This window comes from Salvelinus sp. IW2-2015, linkage group LG15, assembly GCF_002910315.2.
Source record: "Salvelinus sp. IW2-2015 linkage group LG15, ASM291031v2, whole genome shotgun sequence".
NCBI lineage: Eukaryota > Metazoa > Chordata > Actinopteri > Salmoniformes > Salmonidae > Salvelinus > Salvelinus sp. IW2-2015.
The window spans coordinates 20,796,759-20,824,702 of NC_036855.1; the positions used below are offsets into that span (position 1 = coordinate 20,796,759).

At 40.8% G+C, this 27,944-nt stretch overlaps 1 protein-coding gene and 1 non-coding gene across 3 annotated transcripts in view; both read right to left on the reverse strand.

The window, feature by feature from the left end:
* Positions 1–22,822, reverse strand: part of LOC111975091 (dedicator of cytokinesis protein 5-like) — a 48,947-nt gene extending 26,125 nt beyond the window's left edge. For both annotated transcript variants that reach the window (XM_024003262.3, XM_024003261.3), the window contains exons 1-27: positions 22,695–22,822; positions 11,033–11,116; positions 10,689–10,729; positions 10,541–10,596; positions 10,300–10,396; positions 9,978–10,126; positions 9,707–9,842; positions 9,429–9,586; positions 9,102–9,183; positions 8,654–8,783; positions 7,770–7,842; positions 7,195–7,337; positions 6,833–6,958; positions 6,568–6,692; positions 6,255–6,353; positions 5,921–5,993; positions 5,678–5,781; positions 5,208–5,388; positions 4,948–5,045; positions 4,774–4,863; positions 4,502–4,602; positions 4,216–4,350; positions 4,002–4,113; positions 1,019–1,089; positions 780–886; positions 536–672; positions 303–398 (exon numbers count right to left, since the gene is read on the reverse strand). In XM_024003262.3, coding sequence (XP_023859030.1) covers positions 303–398; positions 536–672; positions 780–886; positions 1,019–1,089; positions 4,002–4,113; positions 4,216–4,350; positions 4,502–4,602; positions 4,774–4,863; positions 4,948–5,045; positions 5,208–5,388; positions 5,678–5,781; positions 5,921–5,993; positions 6,255–6,353; positions 6,568–6,692; positions 6,833–6,958; positions 7,195–7,337; positions 7,770–7,842; positions 8,654–8,783; positions 9,102–9,183; positions 9,429–9,586; positions 9,707–9,842; positions 9,978–10,126; positions 10,300–10,396; positions 10,541–10,596; positions 10,689–10,729; positions 11,033–11,116; positions 22,695–22,737 — 2,847 coding nt within the window. In that variant the 5' untranslated portion in view covers positions 22,738–22,822. The remainder of the gene's footprint in view (positions 1–302; positions 399–535; positions 673–779; positions 887–1,018; positions 1,090–4,001; positions 4,114–4,215; positions 4,351–4,501; positions 4,603–4,773; positions 4,864–4,947; positions 5,046–5,207; positions 5,389–5,677; positions 5,782–5,920; positions 5,994–6,254; positions 6,354–6,567; positions 6,693–6,832; positions 6,959–7,194; positions 7,338–7,769; positions 7,843–8,653; positions 8,784–9,101; positions 9,184–9,428; positions 9,587–9,706; positions 9,843–9,977; positions 10,127–10,299; positions 10,397–10,540; positions 10,597–10,688; positions 10,730–11,032; positions 11,117–22,694) is intronic.
* A 1,277-nt stretch (positions 22,823–24,099) lies between these two features.
* LOC111975229 (small nucleolar RNA SNORA49) lies at positions 24,100–24,230 on the reverse strand. Its single transcript, XR_002878793.1, has one exon. It is a non-coding gene; the product is annotated as a small nucleolar RNA SNORA49 (small nucleolar RNA).
* Positions 24,231–27,944: the final 3,714 nt, after the last annotated feature.

The window sequence follows — 27,944 nt, forward strand, 5'->3', positions numbered from 1 at the left end:
CAATTATTCTACAATGTAGAAAATAGTAAAAATAAAGAAAACCTCTTGAATGAGTAGGTGTGTCCAAACTTTTGACTGGTACTGTATATACATAAATATATATGTAAAAAACAGGATATGCTTATAACCTGTTTATATTGTTGAATGCTTATAAGTGCTAKCTAAGTTATATACTGTAAAGGATGCATAGAAGCAGATTTTCAGCACTGTGCCTTATACATGGAAACTTAAAATAAAGTATTAGGCTACCAACTGAACAAATTAAAATAACTTTAGAGTTAGATGAAGAAGAAGAGTCTTACAATGAGAGGGGAGGTTCTGCTCATGCTGATGACAGTGCGATTGATTCTGCGAAGCAGCCGCTCCATAATCAGCTGGACATGACCCCGGGTTGGACCCTGAGGACACAGACAAGCAGCTCAGATAAATAATATACGTATGTTTCAAAACCCATCCAGTTAGAGTCAGGGATGTGACTGATTTCAGTGTTTCCAGCAGCAGAGATAGAGATGTGCTGTAGCAATTAGCCACTCACCACATCCTTGCGGTCCAGGTTGTCAAGCACAGTGCTGAGCAGCTGAACACAGGCCTCGTGGTCAGGCTTATTGGAGTGGTCATCCAGCTGCCCACTCAGCTGGTCAGTCAACAGTGGCAAGAGGACATCTCGACACTCTGTGGGGTCAAAGACAAATAGAGACCATTCAAATGTGTCATGTGGTTCTGTTTTTAAATAGAGATTATTATAAAGTTGTGTTTTAACCAGAGAGGCGCCACAGTACCTGGCTTTTTGAAAAGGCCACTCTCCACCATCTTACACATGCAACCAAGCTTCTGGCGCACCAGCTGAGAGTCAGGGATGCTCTCGATGAACTTGGTCAGAAGAACACTAGTGAGGGAGAGACAGGAAGACATACAGAAAAAGGCAAGGACATGTGACAATGTCACTATCTTTTCTATACAGGAAACAGTATAATTTCTGCAGAGATTTTACTGTTAAAATGTCATTACAAGGAGTTACCTGAGCTCCACAGGGTCAAAGACATTTTTTATGTCATTAATGATGGTGGGGAGGTATTTCAGTATCGCCCCCTGAAAAAGACAAGGTCTCAAAAGTGTTTTAAAAAGAACATGAGGGAAATATCACTGGATAAAGTTTTACAGAGCTAGTCAACTATAAAGTGTTTATCAAGTAAAACTTGAACCATCTTTCATGAAGCCAGCATAAAGGACAATAATTATAGGACCAAGGACGATAACTATAACAAAAACGATAAAAACTATACAAATAAATAAAATCGTTCTAATTGAAGTGAACAGGAACGTCACACTAGAASATAACTACAAAAATAGTGGAGAACGACAACGAGAGCGATCACTTCCAGAGAGATTTTTTTCCCTGTCCCCAACGATAAAACATTGACAACCAATCAAAAACGCGTTCTATTGAAGCGTTCATAGCTCTAGGTGCGCGAGGCTGCTCAGAGAGGAGAGAAGGCAGAGCAGAGCTCAAGATAAATTTGCCTGAATAACTGGCCATGTGTGAGCATATTAATGTCCACGTTACTTATAAGACGACTTGGGAGAATGATGATCCACGACAAACAGCGCACGAGAAGGACATATTTTCGATGGTAGGCCTATCTGTTAACGCCGATATATCCTGGCAAAATACACACTATGACTTGCCTACTAATGTGCCTTTCTGGACCTTGTCAACTGTCAAGAAAATACCCATTACTGATCAAAATGGTTGCCTAATCAGGCCTAGGCTAGATTATTATTATTTCAGAATGAAACATGCATTCAAAACGCAGTTTTTTTTTGCGGTTATTGAAATGACATATCCACTACAGTTTACAGCCTAGACTATAATGATTTACTCGCTAGACAAATGCATTCAAAATCCATTATTGCATTGTGCTGTTATAGCCTAGGTATGATTGTTTTTCTTGTCCCCAAAAAGCTTAATCAATTAGGGAGAATGTCGAGCTGGAGCGCAGACTGGGGCGCACACTATCCTAGGSTACCTGCCATTTTATTATCAGATTAAACAATATATTTCAACTGTGTAAATTCATTGCGWATAAGCTATTCACGGCAGTATTAGGGTCTAACATTTAGTTAATAAATGGGTTGCATACGCTTCCAAGGCTGCAAATATCTATTCTGTTTTCACAATTGCGCACCTGGCATCTGCTGCCTCGCAGCTACAGATATTCCTTTCTATTCCTTTACACAGCTATTCCTTTCCCTTGGAATCCCAATATCTTGTTGTACACCTAATTCGAGCATTTTATTTACTACTACTAGCCTATTTAGGGGATATTGCAATTTGCTCTTACTTGCTGAATGTAAAATAGGGGAGTTTGAAAGAAGAGGGAGCGCGATGGTGTAAGCAAAATAAACCACATGATTAGCCTGCTAATGTCTCTTTCTGGACCTAGGTTGTATGCAGTTATTTCGGCATGAAGCACTCAAAACAGGACGTTTAAGCGGTTATTCAAATTTGCCCAAGACAATAATTGTGTAGTCACTTGATAACAATAATACATTCACCATTACACTGTATTGTTGTAGCTTAGGTAGAATACTTTTCTTGTCTAAAAATCTAAGCCTAATCAATAGTGAAGCTTTGCGTGTCCGAGACTGCAGCGCAGCCTGGAGGAACGCACAGATCTGCCATGTAATATTCTGTAAAAAAATAAATATTGATAGCACTACTATTTAACTATTGAAGGCTACACATCTCTACCCTCTCTCTTCCATCTGTTCCGGTGTGCAATATACTGTAGTGTAGGCCATAGGCCACTTTAATAAATGGATTACTAGTCACTTTAAACAATGCCACTTTAAATAATGCCACTTTAATCATGTTTACATATCTTACATTACTAATCTCATATGTATATACTGTATCTTATACCATCTATTGCATCTTGCCAATGCCGCTCAGCCATCGCTCATCCATATATTTATAAGTACATATTCTCATTCACCCCTTTATATTTGTGTGTATTAGCTAGTTGTTGGGGAATTGTTAGWTTACTTGTTAGATATTACTGCACTGTCGGACCTAGAAGCACAAGCATTTCGCTACACTCGCATTAACATCTACTAACCATGTGTATGTGACCTATAACATTTGATTTCATTTCATTTTGGCTACGCGAGTCGCTCCGCTATTCCTCTTCACGTGTAATCCCAGGAAAAGCTATAGACTACTAAAGCTATAGACCATTTATTTTTAGCCTTTTTTAAACGAGGCCTAATTGCATTTTCGAGGGAGAGAAGCATGATTGCTCTAGCTAATTGTTGAATGTAAAATAGGCCTAGGCCAAATGAACTGTCGTGGGAAAGTTAAGGAGATAGAGTGCGTTGGTGTCAACACTGGCCAGTGATGATAACATTGTTGCACTGATGCATTGCAAATGGTTGCTCAGGACAGACAGAGATAAGCACAGCAACAAATAAGATCTGGAGACAAATTGACATCCATTAGAAACATGGAAATCACTTCCAAACCACTTGAGCAACAATGCAAGCAATGACATGATATAAAAGATGTGCAGCCTAAACAGTATTTGTTGTTGAATGACTACATTTGAATATGAGTTCCTATATGTACATTTAAGTATTATTTGCAGTTGTCACAATAACAGTGAACACACCCTGAAGCACTGAATGGTCTGTCTTACCACCTTATTAACAGGCCTACAGCGTGCAGTAGTATGCATTGATAAGTTGATTGACAGGTGTACCGCAGAACGCTGGTTATAGTTTTGTATAATGTATCTTTATAGTTATCATCCTTGGTGTGGGTGGCCCTTAAGGCTTCCATAAACATAGAAAGGGTAAGCTAGTTTGTAAAGCTGACAATTTCATTTGAATAATACAGTGAGTGTTGCTCTACCAGGCTATTCAATGTTAACTGAGAGTGCATTAAAGAAGATGAAGTACCATGCAAGTGTCCATACCAGTGTCTCTCCCCTACACCAACTCACCTTTATCTTCACTCCCTCGTCTAGCGGTCTGTCCATGAGTGTGTTGAAGGAGAGGAAGAGCGTCCGGATGGAGTTAAAGAAAGCATCCCCATCCTCACTGGTCCCATAGAATCTGAATAAACAAAAAGAAGGACATTGCTCATTTCAAAACAAACTAATATTGTCTACCAAATGTATGAGTATGTATGAGGAAGGAAGGCCACAGCTATGATACCTGAGGTAGAGGACCCGGGACTGCACAATGAACATGAACAGGTACTTGAGGGCTTTGAGGGCTGAGTACAGCCCCTCTGTTAGGACAGGCTTATCTGCATGGCCCACATAGTAATTCAGAACCTTGGTCAGCTTCCTGAAAAAGTAATGGAATGGGGCACTCAGGGATACCAGCAACTGCATATAAATGACTGCATTCTGAATGGGTGGAAAGGTGTCAAAACAGGAGGAAAGAAAAATGAACAGAGTAGAGAGGGAAATGTGAAAAAGGAGAGGGCTAGACTCACATATAAGCCAAAGTGGCACTGAAGTGTTTGTTGATGTATGTCTCCAGTACTGGGTTAAAGTGCTGAAACTTGATGTCTCCAATCAGTGTGATTATGAACACCTAGAAGAAAAGCAAAGCACAGTCAGGAACCAGTGTAATATAGAAACCTGCTGGAAAATGTTGTTGCATGAATAGTTTCTGATATACAACTGTCTTTTGGTATATTAAAGACAAATGCCATTAACCCTGATCGCTTAACGCAGGTAATTCACCCACCACTCCAGAACTCACCAGAGCATTAAAGACCAGGTTGTCATAGGTGTCCTTCTCTGAAGTCTCCATCATGATGTTGAACAGGGCATCAAGTGTGTCCTGTAGAAACTAAGACCACAAAAGACAAATGCATTAGTACAAGGTGTCCTTGTATGTTAAACTAGTTAAGAATACTGGAGCAGTCAGACTCACTTTGACAATCTCTCCTCCCTCTACCTCCATCAGGCGCTGCAGGTTCTGGTCCAGCTGTTCAGGGTTGGACCTCCAGTTCAACAGGCCCAGGAGATCCACTGGAAGAGGAACAGGAGAATATTACTTTTATGTCAACATCATTCTTCTCTGTATTATGAGCCGAAGTGCGGAAAGAGTTGGATTTGATTTGATTCAATTTGTTAAGGTCTGTTTGATTCTAAATACATTGTTTCCCAGATAATCGTGTCCTACTACAGTACCATTCTGGGTGAGTTTAGTGGAGCAGGTGAGAGTGCCAATCTGGAAGCTGTCCTTTGTGACTGGGATGACTCCTGAATGCTGAAAGGTTTTCCCTGTCTGCCTCTCCTTCTCCTCCACCTCAGCCCAGGAGCCTGGCAGAGTCAGGTATGTCTTTGCATCCTCAGTCTTCTTTACGTCAACCTGAGCAAAATGAACAAAAGGAATTAAATACTAAAACATATTAATCTGTATGTCATTTGCTATTCATTGACCAGGGAGCGGCCATGAATGATCTACTTACTTTCAGCTTTTATTTTATATGAAATATCTAACTAATTACTACTTCACTACTTAACAGATAATGAAATAGAATCCCTATGGGGAGAGAATTATTTCAAATGAATCAAATGTATCTGAACCCTCTGGTTCCACCAAGCTGTGGGCATCATATAGGGTCTGCGTCAGTAGCATAGTGCTGTGTTGGTCCCACCTTGTAGACAATGAGGTCATGTCTGCCGTCTCTCAGCGTGGTTCCGTCTCCTTTCATCAGGCGGACGAACGCCATGCCAAACGGCTTTTCTGATTTGTCTCTAGCTAAAGGAAACACAGCAGTGTCAGTGAGGACCCAATCAACCAACTCTGAAGGACACATTCATATTCATTCTGACCAGATGCCAGAGGGTTAGGGCAGGATGCCCGGGTGTCGAATGTGATAGAAACGTGAGGCACTCACAGTCCTGAGATGATCTGTGTCGAAACATCACCCTTAGATGACAGCGGCCAACATCTTCAATAGGAATAGTCACCTTGGAGGGGGAGAAGAAAGGAATGAGGAGAGGAGTGAGGAGAGTATCATGACAAGAGACAGAGAAAGTCATGTCTAGTGTCTGTCTAGCATTTTGTATGAGTGCCACAATCCTTGCCAATATCTACTCTAAAGGATTATTTAATTGTATAGAGACAAATATTTTGGGGAAATTAATTGCTGAACTTGAGCCACCATGGGGAGAGTACAGAGCTCTTTTGTCCTGACAGAAACACCTGGGATGCTGGTAAGTGAGCTGTACCTTGACTGTTTCATTCCAGCTCGGCTGCTTGACCTGGTAGTAAATTACAGACTTGTACTCTGTGATCCCATCATATCCAGCTCCAGGAAATATTGCTTTCTATTCAAGGAGAAAGAATGAGATTCAGTCAAACATATTTTTTTGCAGACAAGAAACCCCATGTATATGTATAGACATTAATTGGGGTCATTTTGTAATAACTTTTCTTACAGTAAACCAACAAACATGAGTTGACCAACATGCAATACTTGAGGTAAAAATGGTTAAAGAAAGAAATGTGGAGGCACACATAATGTTAAGACAGCACCCGTACCTCCATGAGATTGCCATCGTCATCTAGTACACTCAACATCACCTCAACATTTTTGGGTGACGTTTTTTTACCGCGGTCAAACTCCCCCTGCAGCAAGGTCACATATATATCGTTCCTCACATATCCTAGAGGAGAATTAGTTGGTTAATATTGAAAAACAATATATTAACTGTCACTGCTGTAAAGGCAGCTACAAAGTATGCAACCCCTTGTTTCAGACGCAATTCAGCTATAAATAAGAACATGTACAGTAAACGTATGGCACCTGGGAGGATGATCTCAGGGAAGCCCATCTTTCTAACAATGGCGGTGGTGCGATCCACAAAGTGGGAGTAGTCCTTCCTGACCTGGGACAGGTCACCAGGAAGTAGCTTTAAGGTCACAAACAGTCCTGAGAACCCAGCAGGGCCAATCAATGAAGAGATAGTTAACAAGACAGAGGAACTAACAGAATGTTCAGAATGGATACACACAACCTGTTACATTTCTATTTTGAACCCAGACCCACATTTTAAAAGCCACTTCCGAGTTACATTCTTTTGTATTTTATATTCTGTTCTACTCTGCTATATTCTAGGCAAACTGGTGAGTTGTTGCCACAGAGTGGCAGTGAYTGTGTCTCTTTACCCTGGCCCTTGTGGTTAACCTCCCGGGTGTTAATGACTTTGTTGAAMACGGCGGTGAGAGGCTCGTTCTCTCCAATGACCCGGGATGGGAGGAGAGGTGACATGATGAGTTGCCTCTGACGGATGTAGGTCTCCATAGCTATCCTGGGAGAGAGAAGAAGGATAGATAAAGAGGAGGATAAATATATGTTTAAAGTGGGACTGACAAGTGGATGGAACCATTGATCACAAAACATAGAGCTATGAAAGACATATTGAGATATTGGAAAAGAAAATCCACAAAATATAACAGTGCATGTGACCAAGCAAGAATAAGAAACAGTCTCCAGTTGCATTTTTGTTACACTGCACTACAAACCTAGATTTGTCCTTGATCTACAGTATTGTATAGCAATAGAGGAAGCAGTTGCATAATGCATTCCTTTAAGTACTCTATCCTAAAACAGTTCAAGCCATTTGTCATTTCTGACTCTATGATGGTGTAAGAGAAGGTTGAGTTAAAATGGACAGGGGAGTGAGGACTATTATCACAGTGTGAAAATGAGCAGAGCCTGTGAGAGATTTTAAAACACTCACTGCTGAAAGGGGATGAAATGCTGCTTCTCCTCATCATCTGCTTTCCCATGGGCGATATCTGTGATGTCCATCACTGTGAACAGAGGCAACTGTGAATGTGGTGGTGATATGTGGCAAAGGCTAAGCTAATAAGCTGCTTTCAATTCAATTATCCTGTTATTGCCACTGCTGCTGCTAGCATGACCTCACTTTAATATCTTTGGTATTTGATTTCTCAGCTRGAGCCATTTCACAGCAGTCTTCACTCCGATTAAGTAAACTACAGAGCAGAACGACAATGTAATTTGTGTTTGAAAACTAGTTATTGGGCCCTCACACACCTGTTCCAATGCACCAGAGACAATGATAAAAATATACATCCACAACAGGAGCATAGGTAGGATTCCAGCAGGCCTGTCTGTGTGATCTTGAGCTTTGTGTTGCAATAGATGATGGTTCAGTAGGCATTCCTCTTTCTCTCTCAATTAGTAATTTCTTAGGAAATAGCTGAGGGAAATAAGAGCTCTGTATTGCTCCCAATGATACTGGGTTCAGTCCATTTGCTGTGATACCAAAGGAGACAATTTCTCATCCAACCCAGAAATGTAATCCTCCACTCAAAACAACGAGGGATGTTTAAATCCTTTCCCCTGACTCCTTTGGCAAGGCAGACAACGTGGAGGTAGTTTATGGGTCAGGAGGGTAAGCAGGTTCAGGTGGGCTCAGGGTGTGTCTGGCTTTTATCCAGGACAGGGATCCTACTGTAAATGTTTGTTTAGGCCCTCAATTACCCATTCACTCAAACTCTGAGTAAATGGGGTAGTGTTCTGATTTCAGATTTAATTGAATGTGTAAATTTGCGCAAACAAATATAGTGAAGACATCTCAATTAAAAGACATCTCACCAGCTACACCAAACGGTCTCCTTAACCCTCCTGTGTGTTTCTTGCCCTCTTTGAGTTCCATGCTGCCCACCCTGATAATCTGACAGACGAGGAAGAGACGTGGCCTAATCAGGTCACTGCTGCTCAGATCCTGGCCAGAGAGGGCAGAGTGGAGAAGATCATTTCAATGCAAAGATAAGGATGACATAATGCAAGTAAAGTAAAAGTTGGAAGGCAGAACATATTCAATATCTTATGCAATGTTGCTTATATTAATTTTAATGTGAGCAGTTCAGATGAAGAGCCTGTCTGAGGATATAAATGGCATGGCATGGCATTGCATAGCATGCCCCAACCAAGGACTGTCACTGCCCGCTTCCGGTCCATCTATTAGGCCCCATGGCTAGACTATTATATTTACAAAAACAGAGAAACAAGAAAGTGGAAGGGAGGGTTTCATCTCTGTTACCGTGAAGAGGGCAGGCAGATTGTTGAGTTTCTCAATCTCTTTGGGCATGCCCATGCTGTCCCAGCGCACCAGGAAGTTCTCACTGCAAACATACATGGCATTCACAATCAAGAATCACAACTCCCATACCTCACTGTAACAAACCTCTGTGTGTTTTTTACAAGATAACACAAAAACAAATATATCAAAATGCCTACATACAGTCACGTTATTAAATATATATGCAATGTGGAACAAATGAGTACTGGACGAATTGTTCTGTCAAGCGTCAGAATGGTAATGGTGGTTTAGTATAATGCAATGAATTTAAATTAGTTGGTATCTGACCTGATGAACTCTGACTGGTCAGGGTCATAGAGCGACATAAGCAGCTCTGCATCCTCCCCGATGTTACAAACAAAGTTCTTGAGGTTCATGAGGAGACTGTATGTGTGCACTGTGCTAAACAGGGACTGGCGCCTCATCTCCAGATTCTGCTTCCGGGTCTACAMAGGGGCACAGAGACACTGTATGAGCAAACACGATGCACTGGCAGGGCAAACTCTGCAGCATATACATGTAGTGGTTTATCTATCAGAGAGGTGCAAACAACAGCTGGTCCATGCCTTCTCCTCTTGTATTCTGTCATCTATACTGCGGGATGCAGTCTCAAAGGCTCGGAATAGACTGACTGTGCTTGTGCAGTCCGGGTCCAGAGTGTTCCCTGCGTCATCTCGCACCACCAGGTCCAACCCTAGAATCCTGTACAACAGAAAGCATCAAATATAGCTTAGGACAGATTTACAAGGGCATATTCTTAGCACCATGACTCAGTCACATAAAACGTTACAAGCATGTTTATGTCAAAATGCAATTCAAGTAGAGTACAATTTATACCGGTTTCCATAATCAATCTTAGCTGTGACTTTCTTCCTGAGCTCCACAAGGTCATCCTTGGGCAATGTTCCAGACACTATCTGAGATCGATACTCGATGAGGCTGTAGGCCATCTGTTGTACGCCCCTGAACAGAGTGGTCTTGTTGTTCTGTCAAACAAACAGTCATATTCATCATCACAGTCACCCAGGCTAACATAATTACRCTTTTCCAAACCGACTAAGTGTCAGAGTTGAATAACAGCATAAGGGTAAAGTGAATTCTTTAATGTGAAGATRATGTAAGTAGGGTGATGGATAAGAAACTAGTTTTCTCAACGTACCACATATAGCTTGTGCCATATTTGTGCCCATTCCCTCAGAGTGGCGCCTAACTCCAGTACCAGTGGTAGGTCTCCTGGGATAACTATTTCCTGCTGGCTGTAAGATGGGTGGAAGGAAGGAATGTACCAGATATTGGGTCCCACAGGTGCATCACGCATCAAATCGTGCAAATAGGTCAAGTCACCCATCCCATCAAATACAATCCATTTCTAATGACGTGACAAGTGAGTGACACCTTACCCTGTCCCTTCAACTTTAGCCTCCTTTAGATGGATGTACGAGGCTGGGAAAATGCCCTATAAGATGAAACAGAAACGTAAACCTCTTCCTCAAATTATTTTCTAATTTTAAGGAAAAACTATGAATGGATATACGGTTGTTGCCATACCTTCTGTGCTTTGTTCCGTATTGTGTACCCTCTATACCAGCCTGGGGAGATTAAAGATTGATATAGAGATATGACAGAGATATAGGGATAAATATAATATAGATAAGACCGATGAGAAGAGGGCAAACTAGATACAGATGGTGATATTGACTGTTATTTCTTTCAAAAGAATTTCATTAAACATTGCTGATTATTTTCAATCCATGTCTGGTATGGATCACAGCTTTAGTTCAATGTTTCACAAAGTTTCAGTGTTGAAAACTGTTACTTAGCGTGTGACAACTTGTTGTACATAAGAACGTGAAGCTAGAGTGATATGTTAGCTGTTGGCTGTTCATGCTCACCTTCAAATGTCTCAAGTATGTGTACAGTGTCTCCCACCTGGAGACACAGCTCCTGCTCTCTTCTGGTGTCATAATTATAGATTGCTGAGAGAGAATTGATAGGAGGGGGAGAAAAAAGAGACAGTCTTATTATGGCAGTTTTACTATGTGAAACAACATACAAACGCAAAACGACAATCCCCAGCTAGCTCAACATACAGAAAGTGAAAACAGAAAAAAGATAAGAAAAGCCCAGCAAAGCCTATAGACTTTGGCCTTTTCCCAGGTCATATCTGATAAAGGTACAGTATACTGTAGTCAGGTATTTCTTGCGCTGTGAAAAAGCATGTTTGAGCTTGAGTAAGAGTAAACATTGTTTTATGAAATTACAGGTACATTCTTGTGTGGTGCAAGTGGAATTCGGTGTTGGCCTTATACTGGAAACCCAGTTTTAATTGAAAATGTCCCTCAATCTCTTGGATTTTCACTTCACTCTTAATTATAGCCTAATACATGCACAGTATGTGCATGTATTCATGATTAGGATTTTAGGACAGCCTGACCTCACATTTTAAATAAAGAGATGACTGACATAATCCTGTTATTTATCATTCCCTGAGCCTATGTGTTTGATGGAGTAAATGGAAAATGTTTTTCCAAGTGTATTACAACATCCACACAGAGGAAAGCAGAGTGAGGAGGGGATTGACATCATGTATTATTTATTCCTAAATCACCAAGCCATGGAGCCTATCGGTTAAAGGTCACATTGTAAAGAGTATACGGCAGCCAACTGGGTCAGTAGAGTGCCCTGCCCTCCTCTCCTCTTCAGCTGCAACCCTGCCCTCCTCAGTTTGTTAACTTAAGTTCCTTCCTAGAGGTGTTCGCTGTATCTCCCTTCCTCCTTTTCACTGAAAGACACAAGTGAGAGACAGATCACACAGCACAGCATGCTCTCTCTCTCTCTCTCTCTCTCTCTCTCTCTCTCTCTCTCTCTCACACACACACACACAGCACACCCACAACACACACACCACAACACACACACACACACACACCACACACACACACACACACACAACACACACACACACAACACACACACACACCACACACACACACACACACACACACACACACACACACACACACACACACACACTTCCTTGTCATGACTTGAGTGAGCTGCAGTGCAAACAGACTTTCATAGCCTAGTACTCAGCATCCAACCTCTATCACAGGAACAAGACAAGGAGCTCTGTCCTGACTTGCACAGTGATAATCCTTGTTGCCGGAGGCTAGGTCTCACTGCACGCTTCAACTGGCTAAGCTCATCACATCTCTGAATACCTCACAACTAAACATGAATATTCTTTCAGTAAGTATACTTCCCATTTAATTGTATGCAGTTCCCCTCAAATGCAAATTAGTATGTGACTGTTCAACACTTGTTCTGTGAGAACAAATAGTACTAATTTAATACGTAGACCTGTGGGGAAAAGTTATACAGTGCCTTCAGAAAGAATTCATACCCCTAGAATTATTCCACATTTTGTAGTGTTACAGCCAAAATTCAAAATAGATTTTTCTCACCCATGAACACACAATATCCCATAATGACAAAGTGAATGAAAATTAAATACAGAAATGACTCCACCAGAGAGTGGTGGTCATTTCCATGTTAAAGGACGCATAGGAGTATGTTGAATTGGGTGTCAAATGAAAGCTGAGTCTACAGTTTTCAGTTTTTCACAATTCCTGACATTTAATCCTAGTAAAAATTCCCTGTCTTAGGTCAGTTAGGATCACCACTTTATTTTAAGAATGTGAAATGTCAGAATTATATTAGAGAGAATGATTTATTTCAGCTTATATTTCTTTCATCACATTCCCAGTGGGTCAGAAGTTTACATACACTCAATTAGTATTTGGTAGCGTTGCCTTTAAATTGTTGAACTTGGGTCAAATGTTTCGGGTAGCCTTCCACAAGCTTCCCACAATAAGTTAGGTGAATTTTGGCCAATTCCTCCTGACAGAGCTGGTGGAACGGAGTCAGGTTTGTAGGGCTCCTTGCTCAGTTCAGTTCTGCCCACAAATTTTCTATAGGTTTGAGGTCAGTGCTTTGTGATGYCCACTCCAATACCTTGACTTTGTTGTCCTTAAGCCATTTTGCCACAACTTTGGAAGTATGCTTGGTGTCATTGTCCATTTGGAAGACCCATTTGCGACCAAGCTTTAACTTCCTGACTGATGTCTTGAGATGTTGCTTCAATATATCCACATATTTTCCCTTCCTCATGATGCCATCTATTTTGTGAAGTGCACCAGACCCTCCTGTAGCAAAGCACCCCCACAACATGATGCTGCCACCCCCGTGCCTCACGGTTGGGATGGTGTTCTTCGGCTTGCAAGCCCCCCCTTTTTTCCTCCAAACATAATGATGGTCATTATGGCCAAAAAGTTCTATTTTTGTTTAATCAGACCAGAGGAAATTTCTCCAAAAAGTAAGATCTTTGTCCCCATGTGCAGTTGCAAACCGTAGTCTGGCTTTTTTATGGTGGTTTTGGAGCAGTGGCTTCTTCATTGCAGTGTATCCTTTCAGGTTATGTCGATGTAGGACTCATTTTAACTGTGGATATAGATATTTTTGTACCTGTTTCCTCCAGCATCTTCGCAAGGTCCTTTGCTGTTGTTCTGGGATTGATTTGCACTTTTCGCACCAAAGTATGCTCATCTCTAGGAGACAGAATGCGTATCGTTCCTGAGCAGTATGATAGCTGTGTGGTCCCATGGTGTTTATACTTGCGTACTATTGTTTGTACAGATGAACATGGTACCTTCGGGCGTTTGGAAATTGCTCCCAAGGATGAACTAGACTTGTGGAGGTCTACATTTTTTTTCTGAGGTCTTGCCTGATTTCTTTTGATTATCCCATGATGTCAAGCAAAGAGGCACTGAGTTTGAAGGTAGGCCTTGAAATCCATCCACAGGTACACTTAATTAGCTCAAATGATGTCGCAATTAGCTCAAATGATGTCAATTAGTCTATCAGAAGCTTCTAAAGCCATGACATAATTTTCTGGAATTTTCCAAGCTGTTTAAAGGCACAGTCAACTTAGTGTATGTAAACTTCTGACCCACTGGAATTGTGATACAGTGAATTATAAGTGAAATAATCTGTCTGTAAACAATTGTTGGAAAAATTACTTGTGTCATGCACAAAGTAGATGTCCTAACCGACTTGCCAAAACTATAGTTTGTTAACAAGAAATTTGTGGAGTGGTTGAAAAACGAGTTTTAATGACTCCAACCTAAATGTATGTAAACTTCCAACTTCCACTGTATGTTTGAGAACAATTAAGGCATATATACAGTACCAGTCAAAGGTTTGGACACACCTACTCATTCAAGGGTTTTTCTTTATTTTTACTATTTTCTATATTGTAGAATAATTGTGAAGACACCAAAACTATGAAATAACACATATGGAATCATATAGTAACCAAGAAAGTGTTAAACAAATCAAAATATATTTTACATTTTAGATTCTTCAAACTAGCCATCCTTTGGCATGATGACAGCTTTGCATACTCTTGGCATTCTCTCAACCAGCTTCACCTGGAATGCTATTCCAACAGTCTTGAAGGAGTTCACACATATGCTGAGKACTTGTTGGCTGCTTTTCCTTCACTCTGCGGTCCAACTCTTCCCAAACCATCTAATTTGGGTTGAGATCGGGTGATTGTGGAGGCCAGGTCATCTGATGCAGCACTCCACCACTCTCCTTCTCAGTTAAATAGCCCTTACACAATCTGGAGGTGTGTTGGGTCATTGTCCTGTTGAAAAACAAATGATAGTCCCACTAAGCACAAACCAGATGGGTTGGCATATCACTGCAGAATACGGTCGTAACCATGCAGGTTAAGTGTACCTTGAATTCTAAATAAATCACAGACAGTGTCACCAGCAAAGCACACCCACACCATCACACCTCCTCCTCCCTGCTTCACGGTGGGAACCACACATGTGGAGATCATCCATTCACCTACTCTGCGTCTCACAAAGACACAGCGGATGGAACCAAAAATCTCAAATTTGGACTCATCAGACCAAAGGACAGATTTCCACCGGTCTAATGTCCATTGCTCGTGTTTCTTGGTCCAAGCAAGTATATTCTTATTATTGGTGTCCTCTGAACAGTTGATGTTGAGATGTGTCTGTTACTTAAACTTTGTGAAGCATTTATTTGGCCTGCAATTTCTGAGGCTGGTAACTAATGAATGTATCCTCTGCAGCAGAGGTAACTCTGGTTCCTCCTTTCCTGTGGCGGTCCTCATGAAAGCCAGTTTCATCATAGCGCTTGATGGTTTTTGCGACTGCACTTCAAGAAACGTTCAAATTTCTTGACATTTTCCGGATTGACTGAACTTCATGTCTGAAAGGCATATCTGTTCATTGAAATGCATTCCAGGTGACTACCTCATGAAGCTGGTTGAGAGAATGCCAAGAKTGTGCAAAGTTGTCATCAAGGCAAAGGGTGGCTAATTTGAATAATCAGAAATATGAAATATATTTTGATTTGTTTAACACTGACTTGTTAAAACTATGAAATAACACATATGGAATCATGTAGTAACCAAAAAAGTGTTAAATAAATTGGGTTATGTACGTACAGTCACTGTGGGAACGACGTCCTTGATGCTCTTATTGATAAAGCCAGTGACTGATATGGTGTACTCCTCAATGCCATTGGAAGAATCCCAGAACATATTCCAGTCTGTGCTAGCAAAACAGTCCTGTAGTTTAGCATCTGCTTTATCTCGGCCACTTTTTTATAGACCGAGTCACTGGCACTTCCTGCWTTAATTTTTGCTTGTAAGCAGGAATCAGGTGGATAGAATTATGGTCAGATTTGCCAAATCGAGGGCGAGTGAGAGCTTTGTACTCGTCTCTGTGTGTGGAGTAAAGGTAATCAAGTATTTTTTCCCCTCTGGTTGCACATTTAAGATGCTGATAGAAATTAGGTAAAACTGATTTAAGTTTCCCTGCATTAAAGTCCCACGCCACTAGGAGTGCTGCCTCTGGGTGAGCAGTTTCCTGCTTGCTTATTTCCTTATAGAGCTGACTGAGTGCGGTCTTAGTGACAGCATCCATCTGTGGTGGTAAATAAACAAACACGAAAAAAATTGATGAAAACTCTCTTGGCAAATAGTGTGGTTTACAGCTTATCATGAGATACCCGACTTTAGGCGAGCAAAATCGAGACTTCCTTAGGATTCGTGCACCAGCTGTTGTTTACAAATATACACAGACCACCCCCCCTCATCTTAACGGAGTGTGCTGTTCTATCTATCCAGTGCAGCATATATCCCACCAGCTGAATGTTTTCCATGTCGTCATTCAGCCATGATTCAGTGAAACATAAGATATTACAGTTTTTGATGTCCCGTTGGTAGGATATTCGTGATCGTACCTCGTCTAATTTATTGTCCAATGATTGTACGTTGGCAAGTAATATTGTAAGGGCAGATTTCCCACTCGCCATCGGCGGATCCTTACGAGGCACCCCGCCCTGTGTCCTCTYTACCTGCGTCTCTTTCTCTTGCCAATGACGGGGATTTCGGCCTTGTTGGGTGTCTGACGTACATCCTGTGCGTCCTGCTTGTTGAAGAAAAAATCTTAGTATAATCCGAGGTGAGTGATCGCTGTCCTGATATCCAGAAGCTCTTTTTTGCCGTAATATACGGTGGCAGAAACATGTACAAAAGAACTAAAAAAGAACAAAAAAACACATAATAGCACAATTGGTTAGGCACCCATGGGGCTGCAGGTAGCCTAGTGGTTAGAGCGTTTTTTTTTTTAAACGGCTGCCATTTCTTCCGCCTGCCATTTTCAGGTCTCTCCAGAGATGTTTGATCGGTTTCAAGTCCAGGCTCTGGCTGGGCCACTCAAGGACATTCAGAGACTTGCCCCGAAGCCACTCCTYCATTGTCTTGTCTGTGTGCTTACGGTCGTTGTCCTGTTGGAAGGTGAACCTTCGCCTCAGTCTGAGGTCCTGAGCGCACTGGAGCAGGTTTTCATCAAGGATCTCTCTGTACTTTGCTCCGTTCATCTTTCCCTCCAGCCTGACAAGTCTCCCAGTCCCTGCCGCTGAAAAACATCCCCACAGCAAGATGCTGCCACCACCATGCTTCACCGTAGAGATGATGACAGCTTTCCTCTAGACGTGATGCTTGGCATTCAGGCCAATGAGTTAKATTTTGGTTTCATCAGACCAGAGAATCTTGTTACTCATGGTCTGAGAGTTTTTAGGTGCCTTTTGGCAAACTCCAAGTGAGCTTTCATGTGCCTTTTACTGAGGAATGGCTTCTGTCTGGCCACTTCACCATAAAGGCCTGATTGGTGTAGTGCTGCAAAGATGATCTCCACAGAGCAACTCTGGAGCTGTCTCAGAGTGAACATCGGGTTCTTGGTCACCTCCTTGACCAAGGCCCTTCTCCCCCGATTGCTCGATTTGGCTGGGCGGCCAGCTCTAGGAAGAGTCCTGGTGGTTCCAAACTTCTTTCATTTAAGAATGATGGAGACCACTGTGTTCTTGGGGACTGTCAAAGCTGCAGAAATATTTTGGTACCCTTCCCCAGATCTGTGCCTCAATATAAACCTGTCTCGGAGCTCTACGGATAATTCCTTCGACATCATGGCTTGGTTTTTGCTCTAACATGCACTGTCAACTGTGGGACCTTATATAGACAGGTGTATGACTTTCCAAATCKTGTCCAATCAATTGAATTTACCACAGGTGGACTCCAATCAAATTGTATAAACTTTTCAAGTATGATCAATGGAAACAGGATGCACCTGAGCTCAATTTTGAGTCTCATAGCAAAGGGTCTGAATACTTATGTAAATAAGATATTTCTGTTTTTTATTTTTTATACATTTGTGAACATTTCTAAAAACCTGTTTTCATTTAGTCATTATGGGGTATTGTGTGTAGATTGATGAGGAAAATGTTTAATTTAATCAAATGTAGAACAAGGTTGTAACATAACAAAACGTGGAAAAAGTCAAGGGGTCTGAATACTGAATACTGAATACATTTTTCAACCATTTCCCATCCTAAAAATTAGGAATAACCAAATGCTTTGATTTCTTGTCAAACAGATGGAAACAGGTATTAGAAATACATGAAAACACAATAATGTTGAAGTAAAGATCCCTGCCAACTAATATCAACACTGATATTTAGTTTGCGATAACTTGTTTATGAAACATTGCCCTGTGCCTTAAAGTTATGTTACCAAAAACCCACATATTTTTTAAATATTTTCTAATTTATCTCCCGCATGAGGAGGGAGGACAATGGAAGTTCAAAGAAGTAACAAGTAAAGGTAGACCTATCAATTAGTTATAGGGTTTTTACTGATATCAATTTTGTTTATGAATTATGAAGTGATTAAAACTAAAAATGTCTCTTTCAAAATAGGTAACAGAATTTCATAACAATCGTTAATGTAATTTCTGCAATTGAATTGGCTACAATATGAACTCATAATAGTCACAAACCARAGTTGGGTCACCTGCTACTGTCCTCCCTTCCACTAGCATACTGTTATGTTCAGCTGATAACTGTTATCTTTCTCTTTCTGTGTCTGGTGGTCAAAGCATTAGTGTGAAAAGTCTGGACAACCCTTCACTCTCTCTCTTCCCCTCTTTTCTCTCTTTTTCCAATTAATGTCACTTCTCCCGGCTCTTACTGACGCCTACTCATGAGCCCRCTCTCTTTACATTTACTGTAACCAGCATCCTCACCCAGTGAGCACTGATTGACACTGGACGTCCATTGATGTTGAAAAGTCCACCCTGGCCTTGATTTCAACATCCACAGARGTCGTTTTTTGGTCCGGACTTTCCCTGATTTCAACATCCACAGACATCTGGACCGGCCTTCAGTTGACCCAAACATAGATGTCCATGAATGGTTCAGATTTGGTCCGGCCGAAATCTGAACCAATCATAGACGTCTATGTTTACAAGTTTGTACAGCATAGTACAGTAAAGTAAAGTAAATAAAAGTAGAGTATAGTTAATTACAGAACAGTACATTAAAGTAGAGCACAGTACAGTACAATACAGTAGAGCACAGCAGAGTTCAGAACAGTACAGTACAGTACAGTAAAGAGAAGTAGAGTATAGTTCAGTACAGTAAAGAGAAGTATATTATAGTTCAGTACAGTAAAGAGAAGTAGAGTATAGTTCAGTACAGTACAGTAAAGAGAAGTAGAGTATAGTTCAGTACAGTACAGTAAAGAGAAGTAGAGTATAGTTCAGTACAGTACAGTACAGTAAAGATAAGTAGATTATAGATCAGTACAGTACAGTAAAGAGAAGTAGAGTTTAGGTCAGTACAGTACAGTAAAGAGAAGTAGAGTATAATTCAGTACAGTTCAGTAAAGAGAAGTAGAGTATAGTTCAGTACAGTGCAGCACAGTCCTGTAATTTAGAGTAGAGTAGAGTAGAGTTAAGTACTCTAGACAGTAGATCACACTAGAGTTGAGTACACTATAATGTACTATACTGTACTTAACTATACTCTACTTTACTTAGCTCTACTGTGCTGTTCTTTGAAGTCCAAACTTGTGAAACATCGATGTCTATGATTGGTTAAGATTTGGTAAGGACCAACCAAATTTGGTCTTGTTTGGTGGCGGAGCTCATTAGAAAAATAGCCAGTGGGTAGAATAATACCCACATATGCAAATTAGGATACTGCATATTTCTACCTTTGTGTACCTATTTAGGATATATCACCATGAAGAGAATGACATTCATATCCATAATTATGCATTTCTGTGTAGTACAGATCAGGGACCCATGATGATAATCCGTTACCACAATTCTGTTACCGGATGTAAACCCACTTCACTTACTGTAGTTCAGAAACCAAAATATATKTTTTTCAAACTCATGGTGTCATGTCATAGCTGACACCCGTACTTTCTGCAGACACCTTTGAATCTTAAAGGAAAACTTAAAGGAAAACCAAAACTATCTTTTGGTATTTGTTTCATTAGTCCATTGTTGATATAGTCCCAAAATGTTTTGCATGTCAGCGATCAAGTATATATCTTGAAAACGTGATTGCTGACAAGCAAAATATTTTGGGACTATATCAACAATGGACTAATGAAACAAATATAAAAGTGTTGTTTTGGGGTGGAGTTTCCATTTAATAGGAGCAGAAAACATGGTCACATAAAAAACTGAGGGAGATTTTACTGAGATTCTGTTAGCAAACTTTGAATCTGCACAGTTCTTCTAGTAAATGTGTTTTTGTAACAATGTCAGTGTAAATTGTTAAAAATAGTCTTTGTGCATAGAGTTMTATGGTTTGTTAAACTTTGAAATCAATGTTTTTGGTRTGYCATACATTTTAAGTGTTTACGCACGGAAACAGTGGAATTGCCCGGGTGCCATTCAGTCCTATAGAGGATGCAAATAATAGAATTCATCATGGCATCAAACCTCATCAAAACATTTCCTTATTCGTAGTTAAAACTCCCTCTGCCAACTCAGAAACAATAGCCTTTATAAAAAAACAAACCAAAGAAATGACATCTCCCTCTTGTCATGCAGATAGTGACAATGGCCCGTTTCACCAACTTGACACAGTTTTGACTGTGTCCAGGGCCAGGCCTGGCAACAGCGGAGCTGTGCCAGTGAAAATAATCAAGCCAAGCGTGTTGTGATGCAGCAATACTGTCACTGCTCAAGTGCTACTGTCTGTGCCTTAGTATGGTTCACTAGTGCAGCTCCTTCACAATGTTGTGCACTTCAACCTGTGACATCCCTGGCTGGCAGGTTATAGATCAGGATGGGCAACTGGCCCTTTTGAAGGCCCTCTGATATTATTATTTTTTTACTCAGTCAGGGTCTCAACTTACTGGTGTGAGTTAGAATAGTAGAATACACAAGGTTCAATTTAGAAATTTGGTAGTGCATCAGCAGTTTTTCTCTTGTTATGTCAGTCACTGATAGTTGGTCAATTAGCCCATGTCAGCTAAATATTTTTAGATTGCTAACTTAGTTTAGTGGCCAGCTATCTAAACTTGWTATCATGGTCGAATTACTGGCTGGGGGGATGGATGTGAGTACACAGACCCGCGAGCAACTGCGACCCTTATGATGAGTTCAAATTTTTTGTGGCCCCCASCCCCATCAAATTTGCCCATCCCTGTATTCGATGAACAACACAAAAACTCAAAATCKTATCAGCTCTCTCTGACCTAGTCAAAGATTGAAATACATGTGTGCGCTGATGAGTGATGATGAAATGTATGTATGCATTAATATCAATAAAGTGTCAATTTTGTACTTCTATATATGCAATAACACCCTCTACACTATCACATACATTAGTCCATGAGTGAGAGGTTTGACTTCTTTTTTTTTACTAAGGCTTAGCAGCAATGGGCACATAACAAGCTTCAYGGATGTTCTGATTCAATCAGCATTTCAAACATAACTAAAAGTAGTGTCTGTTTCAAACTGTATCTACCCAAATAAGAACAAACCAAWCAGCAGTTACATGAAGTCATCTGTCATATTCAGAAGATAGAAATGAGAAGATAGAAACAAAAATATATGAGTGGAACAACAACAAGAAAAAATTATGACTTCAGTAACCCTGAGAAAATGACACCTCTGTCTGTGGTCTTTACAAAACAACAAATAATGAACAGGAACTTCCACAGAGGTATGTTACTTTTGGTGCTAGCAAGCTGGGTAAAGGGCATTCCTTACTAGAATATTGTTATTTTTTGAATTATACCAATACCCCAGTTCAAACAAAGTTAAAACCCAAATAAGTGTCAGAACAAAATGAACATACATGATGAGATCTAAATCATTCTATGAGATTATGGTTATTTTCTGTCCTGCTGAATACAGATATCTGTATGCCTATTATATTTACACATCTTAATGTTTTGTAAACAATGGAGGGAAACCAACTAGGTGATAACTTTTGATACATTTTCACTTAACTATGTTTTGATAAGAATCTATGAAAGGTGTTACTGCTTGATACAGTGACAACATCAACCAAAGAACCTTGCAGGTACCAATAAACTGCGTTATTACAGTGTACTGACGTCAACATACTCGCTGAAACGGTTCCCCATTCGCTTTGCTTTACCTTGAGGGCGTGTATCCACACACACACACATCATGCCCTAACTGAAGTGACTCATGTAGTAGGCTATGTGACTTGGTATTTTCATGATATCTGAAATGTCTAGTAATAGACTAATTACACCATTTCTACAGTATAGGGGCCGCAAGAACGTTTCACCTGGTTATCACACAAACGTTTACACACAACATGTAGCATGGCTCTATATCACTTTAGAGTCGAACCTCTTGATTTACGGTTTGCTACTGTATGGACATAGGGCGCACACGCTGACCCACCTTATTCATATCTATCCAACATTCACTTTCTTTCAGTGATCCCTATACAGCCAACATGTGTGAAATATTCCAGGTAGCTTAATTTCGCCCTTTCCTAAAGCTTCCTACATAACTTCCAAGTTTAATAGGCTTGGCCAACTAGCTAAATAATTAAAACTGCTGTGTGAAAACAGCCCTATTGTAAATAAGACGATATAATTTTCTAACTTACCAACGCCATATTTCTCTTTTTTTGTTGGAATCCAGCGGGTCATTGCGGGGAAATGATAGATAAATAAATAAATAAATAAGTGAACTGCTGGGCGGGTAATAGTTTTCTAGTCCTCCTAAACACTACAGTTCCGCCATCATGACTTCAAAAGGGGGGAGGGGAGAAATCTAGGACGCTATGCAACTGAATCCAGCAGCGGAGCGTTGCCGTGCAGCGATGCGTAATTTGCGTAAAACGATCATTCAGTTACCAAATTGTGCCAATTTGCCAACAATGTCAATAAGAACAATGTAACACAACCACACTTCAAATAAGTGATAAGAGTAACCTACACTACACTGTCTAGTAGGCTAGTGTACAGTGGGCTACCTTTCACCATGAGTACATGGTGCAAACTGTATGGGCACATGACATAAGATGTAATTGCCACAACTAGAAGTATAAAAACGTTTTGATTTGACGTGATTCAACCATTGACTGTGTTATGTTCCTCAGGGTCGGGAATGTGAGGAATCCACTCGTTGTCATACTGCACAGTATTTAGTGGACACTGACAGAGGGTGTGTGTGTTTGTAACAGTAGCCTGCTCTATCATCATCAGGTTCACACTGTTTATATTTTAGAGGATGAATCTGTGTGAGGTTACCATTCATGCATTATGTATGTTTGCATCAATGCATGCATTGATTATGATATTTTATTTATGACAATAGGCAGACCCTCCCCCTCTCCACCCAATGAAGCAATCTGCAGCTGTTTAGTGGATCAGGCCTGTTATTCTACTTAGCCATTTGTCTTCACATCATGTGTTGCTGATAGCACTTGACAGAACAACCAAATGTTGCTGTCAATAACCATTAGCCATCCATTTACTTTGCTGTTCCCCTTGACAGCTTGATTTAGCTCTCACTATTTGGATTGTGATTTCTCTGTGTATTCTGTGCAATTGCTATTAGGTTTTAAGCATTAAACATTATTGGGMTTTTGCCAACCATCACAGAATATATCTTGATTTGATTCTGCAAAATGTKATATTCCCATGGAAACAGCAGGATAACTGCAGATGGCATGAGTAGTCAGCCCTTGGAATTATTGCTACAGTTTCTGGTACATATTTACAAAGCACTTACAACTGCTATGCATGTTGGTGGCATGCACAATACAAAGGATTTGCAATTAAAGTCACAATAGAGAAAAACTGAGTAGAACTAATCTTAAACATTTATTCAGTGTCGAGAGGAGGTTTAGCTACAATTCATGTAAATTTATTTGCTGGGGAAATGAGTATGGACATTTTTTGTAGAATATACTGTTGTGCTGGATGATTTATGTGGCTGAATACAATTAAAAGAGAGAGAGTGCTTTAGACTTGCATGGATTAAAATAATACATCTAAATCTACAGAAATGTTCAGCTCTCACAAGCCCCATGTAAGAGGTTCTAGATGAGAGAGGTGAGGGAGCCATGGTGCTGTATCCCCTGTCAATGCCAGACATCTCCACTGGGGACAGAGTGACTGGACTAAGGGAGGGGAAGAGAAGTTGTTGTTACAAATCTATTGCATATAAAAATGTCAACATGCAGTTACACAAATCAGATAACGTACCTACATTGTAATTACACTGTACACCATCCCTTATTGTAAAGTGCGACCAATAGTTCTCTTTGTTTGACTTGTTCATTGTCTGTTTTGCTTTACTAAGCTGCCTCATCTAAGCGATTAAAAAACTGGACCACTGACGGTTTATGTACTTAAGTTCTTTTGAATAATTTGACACAGTTTTGTTGGATCTGAGCATTTTTGGTAGAGTGATTTGTGTATTCTGAAAAATGCACGGGAACATCCCAATGTGCATCACAAATACAGTGAGCCAGCATAAGGTCATGTTGGATTCAAGCAGATGTATTGGACTAGCAATGAATCAAAGCTCACTTCTAAATTCAGAGTAGGCCTTACTTTGCATAGCGTAAACAACTAGGCTAGGTCTGCAGATCTTTAGTAATATTCAGGTGTACACTTTTGCCATGTAAAAAACTTCTACAAATATAATCACAAACAGAAATGGAATCCTTTAATTTATTTTTATGAAAAAGATCCTTTGACATACCAGAGACCACTCAAATGAAAAGGAATTCCACAAGCTGTGAATAAGGAAGACAATATTGCCATCATGTGACAGCAAGTGGATTTACAACTATTATGAAACAGATACCTCTTATTCAGATTGTATGATTGTGCTTGAGTCATGGTATTATGAGGTCATATTCATAATCTCAATAGGTTTATGAGAGACAGATTCAGGCTCAATAGGGCATCGAGTATAATTGTTTTCTGAACATTCTACCAACTCAGGGGCAAGCTTATTGTAAGCATTATGTAAGCATGACATGTATTGGCATCTCAGGTTGATGTCGAAAAGGTGTAGGTCGATGAATCAGTTAAGCAGACAGGAATGTGTGTCCATTCCTCACTTAAGTCAGGCTCTGGTTAGAAAAACTGCCTGTACCCTCCACTTCTCTCCCAGTGCTCTAGTTTAGATCTGATTGCATCACACGCCAGGCCTGCTTTTATTAAAAACCCCTTGAGAGAAAGCATGACTGTGAACAGACTCGTTTTCTGTCATCCCGAACAACAAGACACACTTTATGGTTATCAGAGACAGGGGTAAACAGATTGAAAGGTGAGTACTGTACCCTATTAATGGTGCTTTGGAGTACAATGTTAACAGAAACAGGTGTACAAGTAGAGTTACTGCCAGGATTGTAGGACTTAAAGAACAATCGCTCTCATTGTCTTGTGGTCTCAAGTGAAAGACAGAGCTGGAAGAGAGTAAACAGCCTTATAGGAGCCCAGAGAGTTGGGGCTGGGAGGATTGTCTCTACTGGCTAGTCTGTCATTCCTCTCTTCATTTCCTTCTGGTGGGGTCTTCYCTGCTCTGCCTCAGACTGGCTTACATGTGGTAAACCAACACTAACTTGACATTCATGTTTTACTTATTGAATTTTACATGTTTATTTTGACATGTGGGTTAAATAGAGATAAATAGTACTTAACTATTGGTGTTTTCATATTCAGTCTACCAAATGGATTTATGTGGATTTTGGTGATGTGTAACTACAGTATATACTGAGCATACCAAACATTAAGAACACGGGAAACTGTTGAGCGTGATAAACCCACCAYCATTGCAGTTCTTGACACAAATCGGTGTGCTTGGGACCTACCACCATACCCCGTTCAAAGGCTCTTAAATCTTTTCTCTTGCCCATTCACCATCTGAACGGCACACATACTTAATCCATGTCTCAATTATCGCAAGGCTTAAAAATCATCCTTTAATTTGTCTCATCCTTTTCATCTACACTAATTMAAGTGGATTTAACAAGTGACATCAATAATGGATCATAGCTTTCAACTSGATTCAGCTGGTCAGTCTATGTCATGGAAAGAACAGGTGTTCTTAATGTTTTGTACACTCATTGTATATTAAGAATTCTATTTTCCCTTCTCTTTTCATGTCACAGGCCTAATCGCAAGATATTGCTGCTGGGATGTAAAGTCTAACTGAGCTATAAACACTGTTTGGTCTGTTCCTTACTCGTCAACAAGGTAGCGGACTACAGCATCTGCATCAGAAGACGATCATAAACAACTCTTGTCCTCCAACCATCTGTTCCAAGATAAGACCATGAGTTCACCAGTGATCCCTTATATGATCCCTTCTCCCAGGGATGTTTCAGCACCTCTCCAGTGGACCAAGGAGGCAAAAATACATATGAGTAGTGAGGATCCAGCTGTGGGTTCAAGCCCAGATCATGTTTTCAGGTCCCAGTGACAGAAGTGCACTCAGGGTTCAGGTGGATCCCTGGGCCCTATGCCCAGGCTGGGCTATGACAAACGCAGGCTCAGGTATCACCTGCTATCAGAGGGCCTCAGCAGCCACCTGCCTGTCCAACAGCGGAAAGTGATTGCTTTGGCCCTCCAGCGTTGGGCTGAGGTAGCTCCACTCTCCTTTTTATTTAACCTATATTTAACTAGGAAAGTCAGTGAAGAACAAATTCTTATTTACAATGACGGCCTACCCCAGCCAAACCCAGACAATGCTGGGCCAATTGTGCGCCACCCTATGGGACTCCCAATCACAGCCAGATGTGATACAGCCTGGATTCAAACCAGYCTGTAGTGACGCCTCTTGCACTGAGATGCAGTGCCTTAGAGCGCAGCGCCACTCGGGAGCCTCTTTTCAGGAGGATCCTACTTCTCCTGAAGCATAGATTTATTTCCTCCTGGGCTTTGGCACAGGTTTTACAGACACGCTCTGAATTTTACTATATGATGCATAGCCATTGGTGTTCCCCAAGTTTATTGTATTCCATAGTGCTTACATATTGAATCAACTTTTTTCKATTTTCTTCATTCATGTGAGAGATGTGCTCAGAACATAGCGATAGATAGATTACTCATCTTTGTATCTGTGCCATTATAGCGTCTGTAACACATGGGCAGCGCCATTGCGTCTATCTCCATTTTAAAGTAGTCCATTTTTCTTCCTCATTGGCTGATTGCTCCCAACTCATAGGAATCCCCACCCAGTTGACAACTTCAAAATGGTGGAAGCACTCAATGGCAATGTCCATGTTAAAACGTTCTATCCATGAGTCTTCTATCTATCTCAATGGCTCAGACCAGCCTCCCTTTGGTCTGTGTGTTTTTGTGTTTCTGACCCTCCATCTTCAGGACGTCACCTGGGCTGTCCTTTGTTGTTCGATGGAACAGGAGGAGAGTTTGCACATACAGCCCAGCCAGGACAGATCCACCTGGATGATGATGAAGTCTACAGTGTTTTTCCATCCAACCATGGGGTCAATCGGCTGTTGGTACAGTAGGCTCTACACATTCAACGTGGCACACATTTGTTTCTCAGTGTGATGTGAAATTCAGAATGTTTAGCTTTGTGTTTTAAATGCAGGTTTTGCTGCATGAGACAGGACATGTACTGGGACTGCCCCACTTCTCTTCCCCTGACTCTGTGATGTACTCTCTGTACCCCAATGACAGCCCTATGGAGATGGGTTGGGAGGACCGAAAGGCCATGCAAGGTCATAGGTAATGTGTACTGGGAGTATACTGGGAGAATACAAAACACACTATATAACACCCATTTGTCTCTTCTTTCAGGCCAGTGTGAGGGTTCCTTTGACACTGTCTTTGATTGGGTGAGGAGGGTGCCCAGTGACAACCGCAGAGGC